The sequence below is a fragment of the Zeugodacus cucurbitae genome, chromosome 5 (assembly GCF_028554725.1).
Source record: "Zeugodacus cucurbitae isolate PBARC_wt_2022May chromosome 5, idZeuCucr1.2, whole genome shotgun sequence".
Classification (NCBI taxonomy): domain Eukaryota; kingdom Metazoa; phylum Arthropoda; class Insecta; order Diptera; family Tephritidae; genus Zeugodacus; species Zeugodacus cucurbitae.
In genome coordinates, this window is record NC_071670.1 from 18,874,789 (window position 1) to 18,893,705 (window position 18,917).

General features: G+C 37.4%; 2 protein-coding genes and 1 long non-coding RNA gene across 5 annotated transcripts; all 3 read right to left on the minus strand.

The window, feature by feature from the left end:
* Positions 1-1,017: 1,017 nt before the first annotated feature.
* Positions 1,018-1,707, minus strand: LOC128922080 (uncharacterized). The gene has a single exon (XM_054231540.1). The coding sequence runs from the start codon at positions 1,344-1,346 to the stop codon at positions 1,122-1,124; it is 225 nt and encodes a 74-aa protein (XP_054087515.1). The 5' UTR covers positions 1,347-1,707; the 3' UTR covers positions 1,018-1,121.
* Positions 1,708-7,246: 5,539 nt separating this feature from the next.
* On the minus strand, positions 7,247-9,440 carry LOC105215155 (uncharacterized). Its single transcript, XM_011188932.3, has 2 exons — positions 9,279-9,440; positions 7,247-9,187 (listed from the first exon to the last, which is right to left on the minus strand). The coding sequence occupies exons 1-2, from the start codon at positions 9,294-9,296 to the stop codon at positions 7,613-7,615; spliced, it is 1,593 nt and encodes a 530-aa protein (XP_011187234.2). The 5' UTR covers positions 9,297-9,440; the 3' UTR covers positions 7,247-7,612.
* Positions 9,441-9,850: 410 nt separating this feature from the next.
* On the minus strand, positions 9,851-18,186 carry LOC128922081 (uncharacterized). Of its 3 annotated transcripts, XR_008471348.1 has the most exons (5): positions 17,370-18,186; positions 12,735-12,962; positions 12,426-12,677; positions 10,406-12,356; positions 9,851-10,314 (listed from the first exon to the last, which is right to left on the minus strand). It is a non-coding gene; the product is annotated as an uncharacterized LOC128922081 (long non-coding RNA). The 3 variants fall into 3 exon arrangements; XR_008471349.1 differs by having other exon boundaries at positions 9,851-12,356; positions 12,426-12,674; XR_008471347.1 differs by having other exon boundaries at positions 9,851-12,356.
* Between the last annotated feature and the right edge of the window lie 731 nt (positions 18,187-18,917).

Sequence of the window (18,917 nt, forward strand, 5' to 3'; positions counted from 1 at the left end):
ATACTCTCGCAACAAAGTTGCTAAAGAGAGTATTATAGTTTTGTTCACATAACGGTTGTTTGTAAGTCCTAAACCTAAACGAGTTAGATATAAGGTTCTATATACCAAAGTGACCAGGGTGACGAGTAAAGTTAAAATCCGGATATCTGTCTGTCCGTCTGTGCAAGCTGTAACTTGAGTAAAAATTGAGATATCTTAATAAAACTTGTAACATGTGTTTCTTGGCACGTATTCAGGTATTTCCTTATACAGTCCAAAAATGGCGAAAATCAGAAACACCTGAAACATTAAATTTCATTATAAAGATGGTACAGAAGAGCTGCACTCAAAATGGTATACAAAATTTTAATAAGACTCTCAGATATTTTGAAGAAATTCAGGGGGAATATTTTTCTTCTAATAATAATTCTCTGTGCCAAAATATGAGTGAAATCGGGTCATAACTTCCTCTAGCTCCCATATACCTAATATTAGAGTTTTCATACTTTCAATGGATTTTATACCATGTATATGCCGAATATGTGAATAAAAATATGTGTTATATTGCGAGAGTATAAAATGGTCGGTTAAACCCGAACTTAGCTCTTCCTTATTTGTTTTAAGTAAAAGTTAATATAAATTTTAGATCATCGGGAGTTCTAAGAAATTCAACACATTAAACTGTTGTTGAGCTGCATATAATATTGAAAACTGTTGCTTAGTTGACACTTCTTGACCATATGTGATTCCTTCATTATGAAGCTCGTAGAATATTTCTCTAATCTCTTTGTCGCAAATAATCTTAGAGCGGTATGGACCGAACCAGTACTGACTAAAATAAAATCTTTAAGTTTTCCAACTTTCGTATTACTTCAAGACTTTAAAATCCAACAAGGAAAGTAGAATCTGGACGAAGTCGACCACGAAATGTCAAATCGACAAAAAAGTTATTTCAGGAAAAACAATAACAAATATTATGTTCAACTAAATTTGAAGAAATTTAGTCGATTCCGACGGATGAAAGATACAACAACAATATTTCAAAACAATAATTTTATTTATTTATTTAATTTAAATGTAAAATCCAACAAACATGCACATCATGTTCAACAATGGAATCTTGTAATGGTGTGATACAATCCTTAACCACGCCCACCGCCGCCGCCACCAATTGGGCCACCACCACCACCCCCACCGATTGGACCGCCACCACCACCTCCTCCAATAGGACCGCCGCCTCCGCCACCTCCTCCGATTGGACCACCGCCGCCACCTCCACCAATCGGTCCACCACCACCGCCACCAAACTGTGCCTGACTGGAAGCAAACAGGCAGGCCAAGAGCGCTAAGACAACCAGATACTTCATAATGTCTGTTCTGTTATTACGTAAATAATGCGAGCACACGTCTATTTATACGAACGATGAATGCAGTTGTTCGCTCCTCATGCTGCTCTTCGGTGTTAAGAGAAAACTACTTTAGCAACAACAACAGCGAAAACTTAACAAGCACGTAGCATTAAGCATATAACAATGAGGAAAATTAAAACGAAAACAATTAAAAGTGTTTCGGACTTTCAACGCGACACTCGTCAAACGATGTTTGTGCAGTAAGTCGCCGAATAGGTTGGGTACAAATAGTGAAGGCGTTTTTATTTTGTTTTGCACAATAACTGCAACTTGCATTGTTTACATTATTTGAATGACAGGCATCAGCTGGAAATTGCAACTTATTAAAAATAAATAGCAATAACAACTACATCTAATATTTTGAATGTATGTACAGTGGAACTTCCATAACTCGAACTTCTATAACTCGAAGATCTCCATAACTCGAACTTTTGAATTGGCAATAGCGTTTAGAAATCAAATTTCATACAAATTCCCTTCCATAACTCAAACTTCCTTAAAATAAAAATAATATTACATTTATGGGCATGGAATACAGACTTCTAGAGCTAAACAATAGCAAACTGCAACAAACAAAGTTACAGAACACAGTTTTAACGTATGCACATAAAACTATATGCGAAGTAAATAAATAAAACTGTGTTTAAATCTATTATTTATATATTTTTGAAAAATTATATGTTTTAATGAAAATTCTATAACTTGAAGTCTCTTTAACTCAAATTTTTTTTATGGATTATGGGGATTCGAGTTAGAGAAGTTCCACTGTATATTGTTTTCCGAGTAAAATTAAAAAAAAATGTGTTAACTCGTAAACCTTGACGGCTTTGCAAATTACACGCTTCTGCTAGTCAATAACGGTAACTGTCATCTTTTATTTATGTTTACAATTGTTATGAAATTATTAAAAAATTGCAAATAGGTGGTAACGCCGCTTTGTAGGAGGGCATAATAAAGTAACACAAAAAAAATCGAAAATATAAACGATTTTGCTTACAAAAATTTCAATTAGTTAGTTCGCTAATTACGAGATAAAATAGTAATTACTAGTAGTGATCTACGATAACATATTTTAAATAAATAACAAGTAGGGAAGTACTGAGTTCAGTTACAGCCGCAATAGTAAGCAGTAAAATCTCTTGAGGGATTGTTATATTAATTAGATATCTGAACAAAGCTTGATACGCCTGTTCCTTGAAACTGTAAAATTCCAATATTTTTACTTCAAAAAAATCTCGTTAATCGTTACTACAAATTAAGCTACAAAACTTGAATTTATATTTTAATTAATTTCGGACGAATACCTTTTACCATGTTTGTATCATTATGAAAATCTCATTGCCAATGGCTAACTTTATATTGAAAATATCAATATCGACAAATTTTAATGAAAACTGAGTTAGTATCTCTCCTTAACAATATTGATATCTGGTACAAAAACTGAAGAAATCGACTACTTCTCTTAGACCCTTTAACATAGTGGTCAGTATGCAAGATTTATGAATGAAATTAAGGTTATATTACACCAGATTCTCTATACTACTTAACAGGTAAAGTAAAAGAAAATCCATTTTAATTTTTGTATTTAATGCAATGAAAGTTTTATTTAGCATAGTGAATTTATTCAAATATACGTTTTGTTTGATAACTTGTTGCCATTTTGAAGAATATTTCATAATGCCACTCTCAAGTTTTCCCATTTGCTATCGACAATTAAATAATCACTTAGTGCCAAGTCTCTAAAGTGGATACATAAGAGTCACCCAATCAAGGGATCTTGATCCCGGAGCTCTCGGCGAATCACTATCGATGTGTGTGGCCTGGTCTACAATTCCACTTTTATTGTCCAAAGCTGGTGGCTTCTGGCTGATTGCTTCTTTCAGACTGTCCAATTGTTGACAATACAGGTCCGAATTACGATTTCAGTCGTAAATAAATAGTTCATATTAGATAATTTCCTACCATTCAAAACATTTTTTGCCGAATTAATTTGTCAAATTGTAGGTTATTTCAATAAAATTGTGTGCAAACCTTTTTTTCGAGAATACTTTCGACTGCATTCGAATTTAGCTCGTCCTTACTTACATATCTAACTTGTTCTTCAAATGAAAATTAGCTTTTGTTACAATAATTATTGATCCATTGTATCATGCACAATTACTTAAAACCACAAACAATTCTGTATTTTTATTTATTTACAATTTAAAAGTGAACAAAGCTAATAGCGTTAATTTTCTACAGAAACACATAGAGAAATATTGTGTACGAAATTAGCGTATAGACCGAACTATTCTTGGAAACAATGAACTTTATAGCTGGAGCACGTGTAAATGTACTATATTATCCAATTATCTAAACACATGTGAATTTTGTTATTGATAGTTTTAAACATAGAAAAGGGGGAAAAACGTTGAAAAATTATATTGTCGGGATTTCAGTCATGCCGTTTCTGGTGCAATTACGAAACGTCAAATCAGTCAACTGTCTTCGACTCGCCATTTCTCTGCTCGTTAATTTGCGATTTGATCTCTGGTTAAAAAATTTACATGAAAAGTCAACAACAAAGTTAGTCAGTTCAATTGAAACAAATGAGTATGCGGATACGTCATTAAAGTAATTAATAACTATCTTCAATGGTACAAAGTTCTATTTTATACATTTTGGTACAGTCCTACCATTGTGAATCACTGAAATGTAAAGATAATACTTCTAAAGCTATTAACTGTGCAAAGGTTTAACTGGTTTTCGAAACAAAGTTTTTTGTTTCAAATATTGAAGCTGTCCAAAGGTTGAACTTGAGGTCCATAACATACCTATAAAGACTTTCTAAAATATTAACTCACTTGCTCGCTTTTCAAAATTTCTAACAGTTAAATTCCTATGTATAAAATATTATTTCAAAACAAATTGTTGAGTGTTTTCAATTTATTGTACAATTTGTTTTTGTATGCACTCACTGATTGCATACTTAAATGCAATTATACATATATAGATGCATATGTATTTATTTCAAAACTTACCATTGCTAAACCACTAAAGCATACTTTCAGGCTGTAAGTGTGTGCACAGGGTGTGCGTGAAGCACCTTTCAGTTTGTACAACAAATTTTAAAGGTTTGCGCAAATTTATGAAATAATTCATTTTGTTGGTGCTGAACATGTTTGATATTATTCTGATATCAGAAAGAGAATTAAGTTGATCTGAACCGTAAGCGTTATGAGAAAACCCCGGACAGACACTAAAGTCGGAATCCTTGGGTGATTAGTTGTTATCTTAAAGAAAGTGGGTTCTACTTAAGTTTATTTAATTGAAACTAGTCTTTTCAACGCTACTGAAGTTTTTGGCGAAATTTTACTATGGCGCGCAAACCAAGTTAAAGATTTTCTAACCATACTGACAACTACATATAATATCGTCCTGTCATCGTCTACCATAAACCGCATTCGCATACCTTATATTATATAATACAGGCAAAGATTGCCTGTATCATGGACTCATTAGAACTATATAAGATACAAGACAGGACAGATCATTTTTTATTTCCATGAAATATTCAGAGTGGCAACATTCGCGAAATCAATCCATAAAGGAACTTTTATAGCGGTGCTTTTAAATACATATATGTATGTATTTATTATTTAGTATAAAATTAAATAAATAAATTGCGAAAATATAAAATGTTCGGTAACACCCGAACAGCCCTTCCTTACTTGTTATACTCTCCCAACAAAGTTGCTAAAGAGAGTATTATAGTTTTGTTATCGGTTATTGCCATTTCGTGGTCGTGGCAGTGGTCCGATTTCGCTCATCTTCGAACTTAACCTTCTTATGGTGTCAAGAAATACGTGTGCAAAGTTTCATCAAGATATCTAAATTTTTACTCAAATTACAGCTTGCACGAACGGTCGGACAGACAGACATCCGGATTTGAACTTTACTCGTCACCTTATTATTTTGATATATCTAACTAGATTACTTCTAGGACAACCAACCGTTATGTGAACAAAACTATAATACTATCTTTAGCTTCTTTATTGCGAGAGTATAATTAAAGCTACTTCAAACAAGTAAAGGAAGGCTAAGTTCGGGTGCAACCGAACATTTCATACTAGCGCAATTTATTGATATTGTTTTATTAAGATAACACACAATTTGACCCATATATTCGACGTAAAATCCAATAGAATAACGAAAATCATTATACATAGTATATGAGGTAATTCCTGAACCAATTTCACTCATTTTCAACACCAAGGTACACTATATATTATAAAGTGATGGAATTAGATGGAATACAATGTTGAGTTATATGGGAAGTAGGCGTGGTTGGGAACCGATTTCGCCCATTTTTCATACGTGTTATTAGGGTGTCAAGAAAATATTATAGTATGTATCAAATTTCATTGAAATCGGTCGAGTAGTTTCTGAGGTATGGTTTTTGCCCCATAAGTGGGCGACGCCACGCCCATTTATCATTTTAAAAAAACGTCTGATTGCAGCTCCCTTCTTCCATTTCTTCTGTAAAATTTAGTGTTTCTGATCCTTGGTACCAAATTTTAGATTCATAACTTTATTTATGGCTTAGTTATGTCGCTTTATGTGTTTTCGGTTTTCGCCCTTTTGTGGGCGTGGTAGGAATATGTGTAATCATTAAGATATCTCAATTTTTACTCAAGTTATCGCTTGCACGTTCAGACAGACAGACGGACGGACAGACATCCGGATTTGAACGCTACTCGTCATCCTGATCATTTTTATATACATAACCCTATTTCTAACTCTTTTATTTCTAGGTGACACAAACAACCGTTATGTGAACAAAACTATTATACTGTCTTTGTTGCGAGAGTATAATTAGACGTGCTCAAACAAAACAGGAAGATTTCTTCTTTTTAAGCGTATTTTAAATGTACTAAGGCATTGGTCAATGGGCTTGGATGATCACGGAGTTTTGATATATACTTCCTCTACTTTCTTTTTCACCATAGGGACGATAAAATCGTTATGAACATTCTCGTTCCAAATGTACCATGGTGAACCAGTAATTGCTCTAATAATATTTGATTGAAACATCTGTATTATTTCGATGTTGGCTTCCGAAATTAATCGATTATTTTTTATTCGATTAAACAATGATTCGATTTATGAGCTTTTTTATAATCCCTGATTTAGGGAAATGACGATGTCTACTAGTCATTAGTTTCAAATCAGCGGCCCAGATTAATTAATTTTGAAATAAAAACCAAATATTTTATTCGCTTCTGCTACACTGTGCGCTAGAAGTCATTGACCCGCCGCTCGCTAGTCAGCTGTTATTGGCGGCACTTTTGCTTTCGACGACTTGAGTGTTTTATACCCCCGCAATGTCCCGCGTACGCCCTTTGTCATGCTGCCGACTGGCATTTACTTTGTTATGATGTGCGAATTAAACAAAGTGCGAGTAAAAGCAAGCGCTATCATAACGGTAATTGCGACAGTGTATCTTTTGTTTTTTATAATATTATAGCAAATATGAGCTTATGATTAGATCACAAGCGGGGCGTTGTTGAAGCGCGGCGTTTGGCTTGCGCTTTAATGAGCCCGCTTTGGCGGCTTCCATTTGTGTTGGGTTTGTAATGTCTATATTATTATCTCATTATTTATTTTTATTTGTTACTTTTTGTTTGCGGGGGAAATTGACATAATTACTGCTGTAATACATTTTAATTAAGTAACACTTTTATGACAAACAATTAAATGTAGTTCAGTGGATTTCACACACAATTCCGATTGTCTTACGGAAATGCGACACTGGCGTGCAGTAGATACAGATAACGCTTGGGCTTATCATAACTATTCTTTCTTATAAGGAAACAAAATTTTAATAATATAAATTAATTTTATTTAGCACATTTTTCGCTTTAAAAATATGGTAACATCTTACATAAAAATATTTTTTTTTATAACAAAATGATTGTCAAACATAATTTATGATGAGCGCATAAGGTACATATATGTATATACATGCATATACTTCGATGCAAAATGGAAGGCGTGAGGTGATATTGGCAGTGCGCAACTTTCAGTTGCCTCTGGCTACTACCGACTGTTCAGCTGCTCCACCTCACTGCTTTAGAGGACTAGAATAAATATGCTTAATCTAAAATGCCTTTACAACAACATTAGAAAACATATTTATGCATTTTCTTAAGAAACTATACTTTGGTGGCGCCTACGCTTGACGCTCATTTCCGTTTGTACCAACCGCTGCTGCCGCCACTACCGGACGCAGCCCAACCACCGCTGCCGGACGATTGCCAGCCGCCGCCACCGCTTGCTGGCGCATAGTTGTAGCCACCGCCGCTGCTGCCACTTGAGTCTCCATGCGAACCGGCTGCTGCAGCAATAACTGCAGTGTCGATATGAGCACCGCCGCTATTACCACCATAACCACTACCACCACTGTAGCTACTACCGTGGTCATAACCGCCACCGCCATAGCCGCCACCACCGCTGCCGCTGTGTGAGTCGCTGGCAGCTGCCACAGCAGCTATATTGGCAATGGAATGTGAATCACCGCCGCTGCTGTAACCACCACCGCTGCTATAACCAGCGCCGCTGCTGTAGCCACCACCACTGCTGTAGCCACCGCCGCTGCTATGTGAAGACGAGCTTGCCGCAGCTGCGGCTGCCACTATGTGGGCGTCATCATGACCGCCACCTCCATAGCCGCCGCCGCCGCCGCCGCCACTATAACCGCCACCACCTCCGCTGCTGTGTGAGCCACTGGAAGCTGCCGCTATTGCTGCAATTTTGGCCAAATGAGAGTCACCGCCGCTGCTGCCACCATGACCGCCACCTCCATAGCCGCCGCTGCTGTGCGAGCCACTAGATGTTGCTGCTATTGCTGCAATTTTCGCCAAATGGGAGTCACCGCCACTGCTGCCACCATGACCACCGCCATAGCTGTAGCCACCGCTGCTGCCGCCACCACCGCCATGTCCACCATGACCGCCTGCGCTGTAACCACTGCCGGATTCCTTAATAATTGCATAGGTATCTACTTGAGCACCACCGCCGCCATGTCCACCTGCACTATAACCGCCACCGCTATGACCGCCATGATCGCCATGTCCACCAGCGTCCGAGATGATAAGTGTATGTGCTTCAGCGCCGCCTCCATGTCCACCGCCGTGACCACCACCATGTGCGCCACCGTAACCACCACCATGACCTCCGCCATAACCGCCGCCGCCACCACCACCGTGTCCACCATGACCACCTGCGTCTGAGATAATAAGTGTATGGGTTTCTGCACTGCCGCCATGTCCACCTGCGCTATAACCACCACCATGACCTCCGCCGAAACCGCCGCCGAAACCACCGCCGCCGAAACCACCGCCGCCACCACCATGACCATGACCGCCAGCATCCAAAATAATGGTCTCGTGATGACCACCAGCTCCACCGCCGAATCCGCCGCCATGTCCATGATCGTGGCCACCACCACCGTGTCCGTGATCGTGACCGCCGCCATGAGCGCTACTGATAAAACCACCGCCCAACAGACCGCCAGTCAAAGGTCCAATAATATCGCCACCGCCATGTCCATGACCACCACCGCCGTAGCCGCCGCCACCATGTCCACCGCCATCAATTATGACGGTATCATGACCACCAAAGCCACCGCCGCCGCCATGTCCACCGCCATGTCCATGATCGCCATGATCCTCGGCGAGATGGATGCGAATGTGCACGTGTTCCTTGCCAAATGTGGGCTTGCCATGCACAACACCACCAGCGAATAGCAGAACGCTCAACTGCAATGGTTTATTGAAAAAGGAAGATGAAAACAAATTAGTAACGGTAATCCACAAATAGCACTAAAAAACACTAAAATCGAATACGCACTATGAACCACTTGGCCATTTCGTCTGCTGGTAAAATCAAAATCACACTTTCTTGTAACTACGCCAGGAGCTGCGGACCGTCTGTGTGTCGCGTTTCCGGTCTTTGAATTCGTTGAATGTTAAACTGCAAATGATACGCTAACTGACACAGTGCAGCGTTTTATACACCACATTCGGATATTATGTAAGTCTGCCAGCCAGCAGCCAACAACCAATATACAGCTGTAAGCATATAGACGCTTAAGCGCGCAGTCACAACGAGCGCAACAGCCAAGCCAGTCCAGAGACCAAGCTAGCAAGCATACAATCCAGCATTAACCGAAAATATAAAATACCAACAACAAATGTTGGAGAGGCGCACTACTGCGACCAAAAAGCGCACACAAACACACAACCAACTGAAATATGGCATAATAAAAACGAACGACGCGGTGACCTTTGCGCGCGTCGCAGCGCGCTTTATTGCGCTCTCTCTCCTTTGACGCACGCCGCCCGCCCGCTCGCCTGCCACAGAAGCAGCGACGTTTGTTTGGCACGCCAGCACTTCCGTGGCGCGCCTGAAAGAAACAAACATTGTCAAAAACTATATAGGAAATGCAAAGGAAACGACAGCGTGCGCTACAGGCAAACCTCATAACCGGTGCACATGTGCTTTACGTTTGGTGGGAATGTGCATGCATCGTTTAAGGGAATAGCAAATATTTGCGCAATATTTGGGCGCTCAAGGGTCGACAATTTTCTGTTAAATTAAAAATTTGAAAATTTTTCAAATATTCCATTTCTTCATTTGGTTTCTTCGCATTTCTTTGCTTTGCTGTGCAGCCAGTGTGCGGCGGAAGCGTTTCCTCATTTACATACATTACAAATGCCAGCATTATCTTAAACATGTAATCTTTAGCTGCAACAACAACAACAGCGTGTAAAACTTGATAATCGTCAAAAGTTGGTCTTGGCGAATAGCCGCATAAAGAGTCTACATACATAAGCTTTACATTAATGTTGTTGGCTAACGGAGAGATAACAACAAAGTTATAAAACTGCAACAATTCCAAATAAAACGAAATAGTTAAATGACATTGCAACAACTACAATATTAAGAGACATTTCAAAAGCCGATATACCACATACCAATCACGAATCATCGTCTTCTTCATGTTTATCATCATTCGCATTACAACATACACACATTTGTAAATACACATATATAATCAGCAACAAGTGCGTTCAACGCGTCCAACATCAGCTGTGCTATCACCATATTCATAGTCTTTCACTGCTTTCTTGTGTATTGGTATTCGTGCGGCGGCAGCCTGTTCGTTAATCTTTAGTGTTTTTGTTGTTTGTTGGTTTTTGTCTAATTTTAACATCTCTACTGCTTAGCTATGCCAGCGTTGTTGTTGCATTTATTGCGGAATTATGCGTTACGACTGACACTAGTTCAATATGTTAATAGTAGTAGTTGTTGTTGTTTTGATAAACCTGAATTAGTGAGTGTGTTACTTAATTGAAGTCAAACATTCATGCATGATGGCAAGCAAAGAAACACGGTGGCAAACGGATTTAATAGAGCAAAGAGTTTAGACGCTCGTCCAAAGCGTCATTAAAGTAAAATATGTGAATTTATACGAATTTCTTGTAAAATTTTCAATCCGTGGATCATATTCCTGTTGAGTTTGTGTATATAAATATTTTTTCAAGGAGACATGTGCCTAGCAGGATCCTACTATTTCACAACATCACAAAATGTTCCGGGCACATCACAGTGTTGGCTTCACAACACTGTACAAAAATCGGCTGGGTATTGGATCAAATGAAATTTTTCCAGGAAATTTTGTCCATAAGTAAAAAAGGAGAATACATTCGAAGTTACATGATATCTTCTTCTTCTTGACTTGCGTAGACACCGCTTATGACATGTCGATATGTAAGACATGTCGTCCATCTATCACAACATGATCGATCTGGTTGCGCGTGATTCGATCGGGGGACTGCCAAGTAGCTTGATGAATTTCCTTATGCTGGAATCTAGTACTACAGACGACCATACCTCGGGCCCTGGCGAAGTCAATCAGTCTCAGCCCATTTGGCGATGTTTCATCATGGAGGCTTAATTTTCCGACTGTTGTGCCAAAGACACCTTCTTTACCCACCCTAGCGTTGAAATCGTCAAGAACGATTTTGACATCGTATCTTTGGTCACATCGTCCTTCTCTTCCGTTGGGGTGTGGGCGCAAATCAGCGATATGTTGAAGAACCTCGCTTCTATGTGGATTGTGGCTAGACGTTCATCCACCGGGGTAAAGGCCAGGACTCGGCGACGGACCCACATTCTTCCGTCATTGTCCTGTCCACCGCACTTCTTGGATGGCGGTGATGTCAGGACATCAAACAGTTGGGTAGAGGCACCTTCCCAATTAAGCGTCCGGACATTCCAGGTGCATGCCCTTAATACGTTTGCAGTGGTCGTCATCAAAATTGGGATTTCTCATCCGAGACTGTTGCTTCCTGTTCATTGGTAATTCGTTTTTATGTGGTGGGTCCCAAACTCTACGCAAAACCACATAAGCGGTATTCGCCTTCTCACTTTAGCTCGCCTTCAAACGGATGTCTGTTGGCTACCCAGAGGATACTTGGTCTAAGACCGGAAGTCGTAAGCTGCTTGAGCCACATGCAAAAGAAGCGTTCCTAGCCACTCCCAGGTGAATGATAGTCAGGTGAAATATGGCAGATGATATAAGGGGTCCAGTATTTTTGATATATAAAATTTGTAGTTTTTTTTTCGAAGATCTAACTCAGACCCTTCATAGCATTTTGCTTATAAGCTTGACCCAACAGTTTTAAACTTCTTTAAATTAAGGGAAAAATGTATTTTATATGCATATTTTGGATATTTTAGTAACTATAACTTGAAATTACTAATAATATTTAAAAAAAAATCCATTTTCCGAATTTCGAATATATCTAGAAAAAGAGTCGTGTTTCCCGTATAGTGTAATAAATAAGTAGTGCAAGTTTGTGGTGTAAATATGGTTTGTCATCTTCATCATCACCTTCTTTCTAATACGATACTAGTGTATATCTATATAAGTTTTCGAAATAAATAAAGAGATAAACTCCTTCAAGAGATATAATAGTAATAGATCTATACCTGAGTTATATGACAAGGATCCTCCAGCAACTTAAAATAGTAACAGTTAGTGTTAATGATGTTTGATAGATTTTGTAGTATCATATAAGGTATATTCACAAGTTATGTCCATTCTCGTCTTCGTTTCATAATGAACTTATGCGTTCTGGATCATTATCACCATCAGATTCAAATTCATTTTCAGAATTGTAGTTCAATTAGGTAGTTGCCTTTATTCTAGTTATTTATTTCATTTTCTGTGAAAATAACCTACTAAAAATTTGTTGATGTTAATTATAATTTTTTTTTTGTTTTGAATAACTACCATACCTCAGGATTTAAGTTTGTTGTGTCAATCTTACAGCTTCTGTTTTTAAAACACTAAACGGAACGTCATCGTCTTTCAGTTTCGCAATGTTTAAAATATATATAAAATATAGTCCAGCACTACACCAGGGTCTGTTGTCCCAACTTATTCCAAGCGCAATCAAAAAATGTGACAACATCTCTCAATTTTGTTCATGTATTCGACCAAATTGCATTCATCGTAGATAATGGCTGCAAAGACAGAGTTTCGATAATGTAACTTTGTTATTCTTATTGCGTTTTGATCCATTGATACATAATAAATGCCCCTAAAAATGTAAGTAAGTTGTACGTGTTTTTATGTGCTTTGCGATTTTCATTTGGTAAAAGCACACTTCGTTGCTTGTTCGTGATTTCTTGGCCAAAACCAATACTGTATCGATTCAACATTCTGCATATTCCCCAAACATTGGACGTTGTGACTTTTTCCTACTTCCAAAATAAATAAAGGCCATTGTTTTACAATCATACAAAAAATCGCCGAAAGAGCCAAATGTAATCCCAAAATTGAGTTTAAGAAGTCTTTTCTTACTCAAAACCCGAAAATTTCCGTTATTTTATGAACACCTATTACCTGCACTAAAGATTTTGATTGAAATCGATTAAGGGATTTCATATACAGTAGAATCCGGATATAACGACCTTCAAGGGACCGGCGGTATTATGTCGTACTAACCGGATGACGTATAAAACAGATATTTACATACATATGTAGGAAATCTGTTATTTGGGTTTGTTTTTGACAGACTTTTGTTCGGTAGTAAGAACTTCGGACTTGGTACATTCTACATTGCTTCGGACAAAACCAGCATGTTTGTAACAGTTAAAAATTGTTCCTTGCTTGAGTTGAGTCCAGGCATATTGAATCATTAGGATAGCGTCAAGAACAGTGATCTTCGTGCACTCAACACTACTGCATCCGCCATCTAGAAACTGAATCATTTTTAAAATAAGGTTTTTACGAAAATGTGCTTTCAAAGCTCGAATGATCCCTTGATCCATGGGTTGCAACACTGATGTCGTGTTTGGAGGCAGAAATACTAGAATTATGCTTTTCAAGTCTGCAATATGGGGATGTGCAGGACAGTTGTCAACTAACAGCAGGATTTTCTTATTCTTTTTCATAAGTTCACGATCCCATGCGCGTGCCCATTTGGTAAAAATGTCACCAGTCATCCAGGCTTTTCGATTGCTCTCATAATCCACTGGCAAATGCCGTACATTTTTAAAATATCTGGGACTTTGAGATTTCCCGATTACGAGAAGTTTTTTTTTAGCTGTGGCACTCATGTTGGCTGCCACCATCACTGTTATTCGCTCTTTTGATAATTTTCCTCCTGTACATTTTTCACCTTTAAATTTCAACGTCTTGTCTGGGGTTAATTTATAAAACAACCCGGTCTCATCTGCATTAAAAATTTCATCATCACTAAATTGAGCACGTAGAGTAGGCCAAACTTTTTCTAACCAATCGTGTACATCACTCTGTTGTACTGACAAAGACTCGCCAACAATGTTTCCACTGACGATGTTGTGTCTTATTTTAAAACGGTTTATCCAACTCATGGAACATATGAAATTTTGCATGTCTAACTGTCTAGCAAAAAAATTAGCTTTCTCTTGTAGCAGAGGTCCATTAAGAGGTATTCCCCGGTCGCGCTGAAGCTTAAACCACTGTAACAATGCCTTATCCAATTGCTCTTACACGTTTGCTTTTCAAAACATTGGCATCAAATAGCTGCTCGATCTTGTATTTATTCTTCTTTATTGTTGATATTGTAGAATGAGATACGCCAAATTCCTTTGCGAGGGTCGCGTTTGATTCACCAGCTTCTAATCTGTGTATTTAATTCTCTAATATTATTATTGTTATTAACTAGATATAAACTCACAGCACTGGACTTGACTCAAATATACAAAAAAATATTGCGTCATATTGATTAAATCCAAATATGAATCGTGTGATAATAAATATTTTTATTTTTAGTCTGAATAATTAATGAAAAATACTGATTTGATCTTAACATTGAGACAAACTCTTGTAAATTGTTTATTGCTACTCACAGGATAGCAAACAGAGTACTTCCATGTACCCTCCACATATATTTGGAGATTTCCTCAAAATTCCATCGGATTCAATTCAGCAGTTTTTAAGTAATTAAGGTCTCCAATAATTTTTATTTTTTATAAATCTATACCTAAGACTCATTACACTAGCGGCTTAATGGATTAAAAAAATTTTTAGTTTTTATTTGATTCACTTTCGTATTCTCTCCGCCACTTTTGCTTTCTAAACTGCATTGTTATGATTTTGTTTGTGTCGGCACTCATTATAAACCAAATCAGCACATCATGGGCGAGGTCATGGTCGCATTTGTGCTTAATTAAACGCCATGTTGGGTGCCGCTAAGATCGTGGAGCTGCCGCACGCTGCTGTCTCGCCGCTCTACTTCCTGGAGTATGTATGTAGTTTGTGTTCATTATGTTTTACGCTGTTTCTCACCCAAATTTCTATTTTCATTTTACTGCCGGTCTACGCTCTCTCACATCGCTTCAGTTAGTCTCGCTTGTTAGCGCTACTTTAAGCCATTCACACATGCATACAGACATAGATCGATACAGGCATATGCAGATGAGTGAACCGTTGTAAAAGTGAATGAAGATTAGGTGAGTTCATTGATTTGATCGCTGAGCCAGCCAGCTCCCTGACTGTGTTATATTTCATCGGTTTTTGTTTTGTAGCACTAATTGTTGTTTTGTTTTGTTTTGTTGTGAACCGCGGCCGTAAACCGTATCCGCCTTTGATGAATTGTGTTAACAAAAGTTATTTTGTAACAATTATCTTATTTTCTTGTTGACCCAGAAATCGATTTTCGTTTGAACACTTGAACGTGAGTTGGTATTTTGAGCAAGTTATTTCATTATACAAACACACACACATGTAGACTAATAACAACATACAAAAATGTGTATGGATAAGCGATAAATCTGCATAAATTATATCATCAAGTTTATAGGTCAAACGTGAATATGCAAAATTATCAATGTGAAGTCATTTATAAAAAAAAGATGAAAGGAATTTTTATAAAAGTTCATTTACCGTAAAACCACGAAGTTACCCATAAAGCGATACATTTCACTTTCCTTGTTGGTAAATTGAGCTCAATAGGTCAGTTATAGAGTTTGTCACATAAAATGCGAAAGAAAAAATACAAAAAACAAATGAAGTTAGATTTATTTAAATAGTAAGAATATGACCATATTCGATAAAAAACGCCAAATACTCAAAATTCAAAAATTTAAATTAAAATTGTGGAAAGGGAAACGTAATGATGGTATTCAAAATGGCACGCAGAAGAATTGGAATTCTTCAAATGAAAGAAAACTATCTATTTAAATTTAAAATGGAACTGTTGAACAGATATTGTTAATACAATAATCTTAAGGAGCAGGGTTAAACTAGAGCTCTTAAAAACGTTGTACCTTTAACAATTTATTAGATCTTCAACGTACTAATTATATTTTCATAATTTTTTAATAGTATATGTATATTTAATTGAACTCATGGCCACTTTCAAACCAATGGATGGCTATCCGTACATGGTTAAATAACTGTTCAATTTTTCTTGCCACTGTACATGTACTTCTTATAAGGTTATCGTATTTCAAGAAGTGAAGCTCGATAATGTACAATGATACTATTATTAATTATTAACATAATCCAATTTAATTGGTTCTAAATTAAATTTTATTTTGTAAAGTGCGATAGGTAAGTATGGGTGCAGCCATACAGTATATTAGCACTTGATGTGCCATTTTGAAGCACTAATCGTAGACCTTTATCATACTGCTACTACGTTTGCTCATTTCGTTCAACTATTTTATGCTTTCGATGAAGCTATTTATGTCCGATATGCTTTTAGTAGACATACATTCAAGGTATGATGCCTTATTTCATTCAAGTTCACAGCCGCGGCAAATTTTTTTATAAGACATACCAATTTTCATCGCATGTTCTCCAAATGTCCAATGCTCCGTTATAGTAGCTGGAAGTCTGAAAATACCTTTCCTTAATCTATTTAATAAAACCCTAGTTATTGCCTTATCATATTTTGGCCATATCTGTTTAGTTCTTTTACATTTGGTTGAATTTCCATCTGATCTCAGCTAATTGTTAAAATTGTGAGTTGAGCTCTCTCCTGATAGATACTAGCGGGCATGGTTTTAACTCGGCCTCGGATTAGTCTAGAAAGTCTCCTGCCTCGTCTGCTTTTCCGTTACCGAAAATGTTCCTGTGTCCAGGAACCCAGATCAAGTCTAGTTGGAATTTGTCTTCTATTGGTCTCAATGCCTTCTTGATGTTATGCAATAAGAATAAAACCTGCTAAGAAATCAATTTCAGACGTTTCCATTTTTTTAAAACTTGATTAATATCTTTTCAATTAAAACAATAAAATCCTATATTTGGTTAAATTGGTGATATTTTATTTAATTATCCACGAATTCACCTTGAAATGGTATAATCCTTCTCTCGAAATCGCGAAATCTCGAAATATGAGCTTTGTTTTATTGCTTGTACCTCTATGTATTATCACTTACACTTCACAACAGCCCTTTGAAATGCAACATTAATTGAGAAAAATCCTTAGAGAACTCCGTAACAGATTTTTCCGGCAGTTAATCTTTCAGCGCTTAATCAGCTTACGGGTTTTAACACTACAAAATACCCTTAGTAAATGTATAGCATCACTAGAATATTGCACTAGAATTTAATTCCAAGTAATAGTTTTGCTGCTTATCTTAGATAGAAAGCACTCGGGGAAGCCAAGCATTGTGGAGAGAATGAGAAAGGCTTTGGTAGTCCTATACTGTTGTAGAGGAGCTATTGGGGAAATGTGGTTTCATAATGACATCGTAAGAGCTCACCAAGCGCTGCACAAAAAACACGACTTGTCCAGTTGCGAAGAGCTTTTGGCAGATGCAAGTTGCCAAAATTGTTTGGAGGAAGGCTAGGTGGAATAATCTGAACATTTCTCCTCCAACGTCCAGCTTTTGCCAGATTGAGGTTGAAGCACACCTGCGGCGAACCTATCGAATTGTCTAAAATTGACAATAGCCGACTCAAAAATTTTGTAACAAATTCCAAGCGCATTGCCGAATTGTAAGAGAATTTACCATCCATTAGGAGAGTTTTTTTATGACAAAAAACAGCGCTCAGCACAAGTTGTATCTTCCTGCATACGCAGAGATCTGCCAACTAACCTAAGACCTTTTAATTTTGTTGATAGAAAAGTTAAAAAAAATTGTTCCCTGTTTAATTGTCACTCAAAATTTGAAACAAGACAAGATTTCTCGAGAACTGCTCAGCCGATTTTGATGGAATTTTAGACAATTTACAAAAACTATGAAGTTTCAGTTGATAACTTATGAATAAGAAATACAATGTTGCATTTTTCACCGTTCATTTCATATTTCATATTCATAAAGTTCCGATCAAGGTGAAGGTAAATGTCTCCAACTTCTACAATAGACTGACTGACATAAAACGGTACCATTTTGACTAGTGGTGAATGCACCTATTTCATTCACTCCGTATTTATTGGCAAACACTCATTCAACCCCCATCTTCCGTAATAAACACTGTGATATACACAACAATATTTCCTTTCAATAAAAAGTCCACAAAGCACTCACGTACTATCTGCACTCTGTATTGAAAGTCTGTATAAATCGCATTGAAAATGAAAGTGAATTTTGTCGGCGGCAATACTTGAACTTGGATCGCGGCCGCTGCATAATGCCGTTGTTGCATCTTCACAGCCGTTTCTTCCTACACAAAGAGATAGCATCTCGCGAGTTCAATTGGACAAGTTTTTCTCAATACAAGTCCGCGCCGACGCTGGTGGCGCTGAAGATGATCCACAAACTGGAATGGCATTTGGTCTACGCTGTCATTTTAGTGTGATATTCAACTTCATTTTATTGCAAAGTCAATGATGTATTTAATATATTTTTTGTGGCTGTATTGTAGTATTTATCTTTTACTGTTTTTTATATTTTTACAGTTACTGTAATGCAAACAACATTTTACCTTGGAACTCTTTTGCTTCCGTGTCTTCATTTTTATTTTCATTATGTAATCATTCA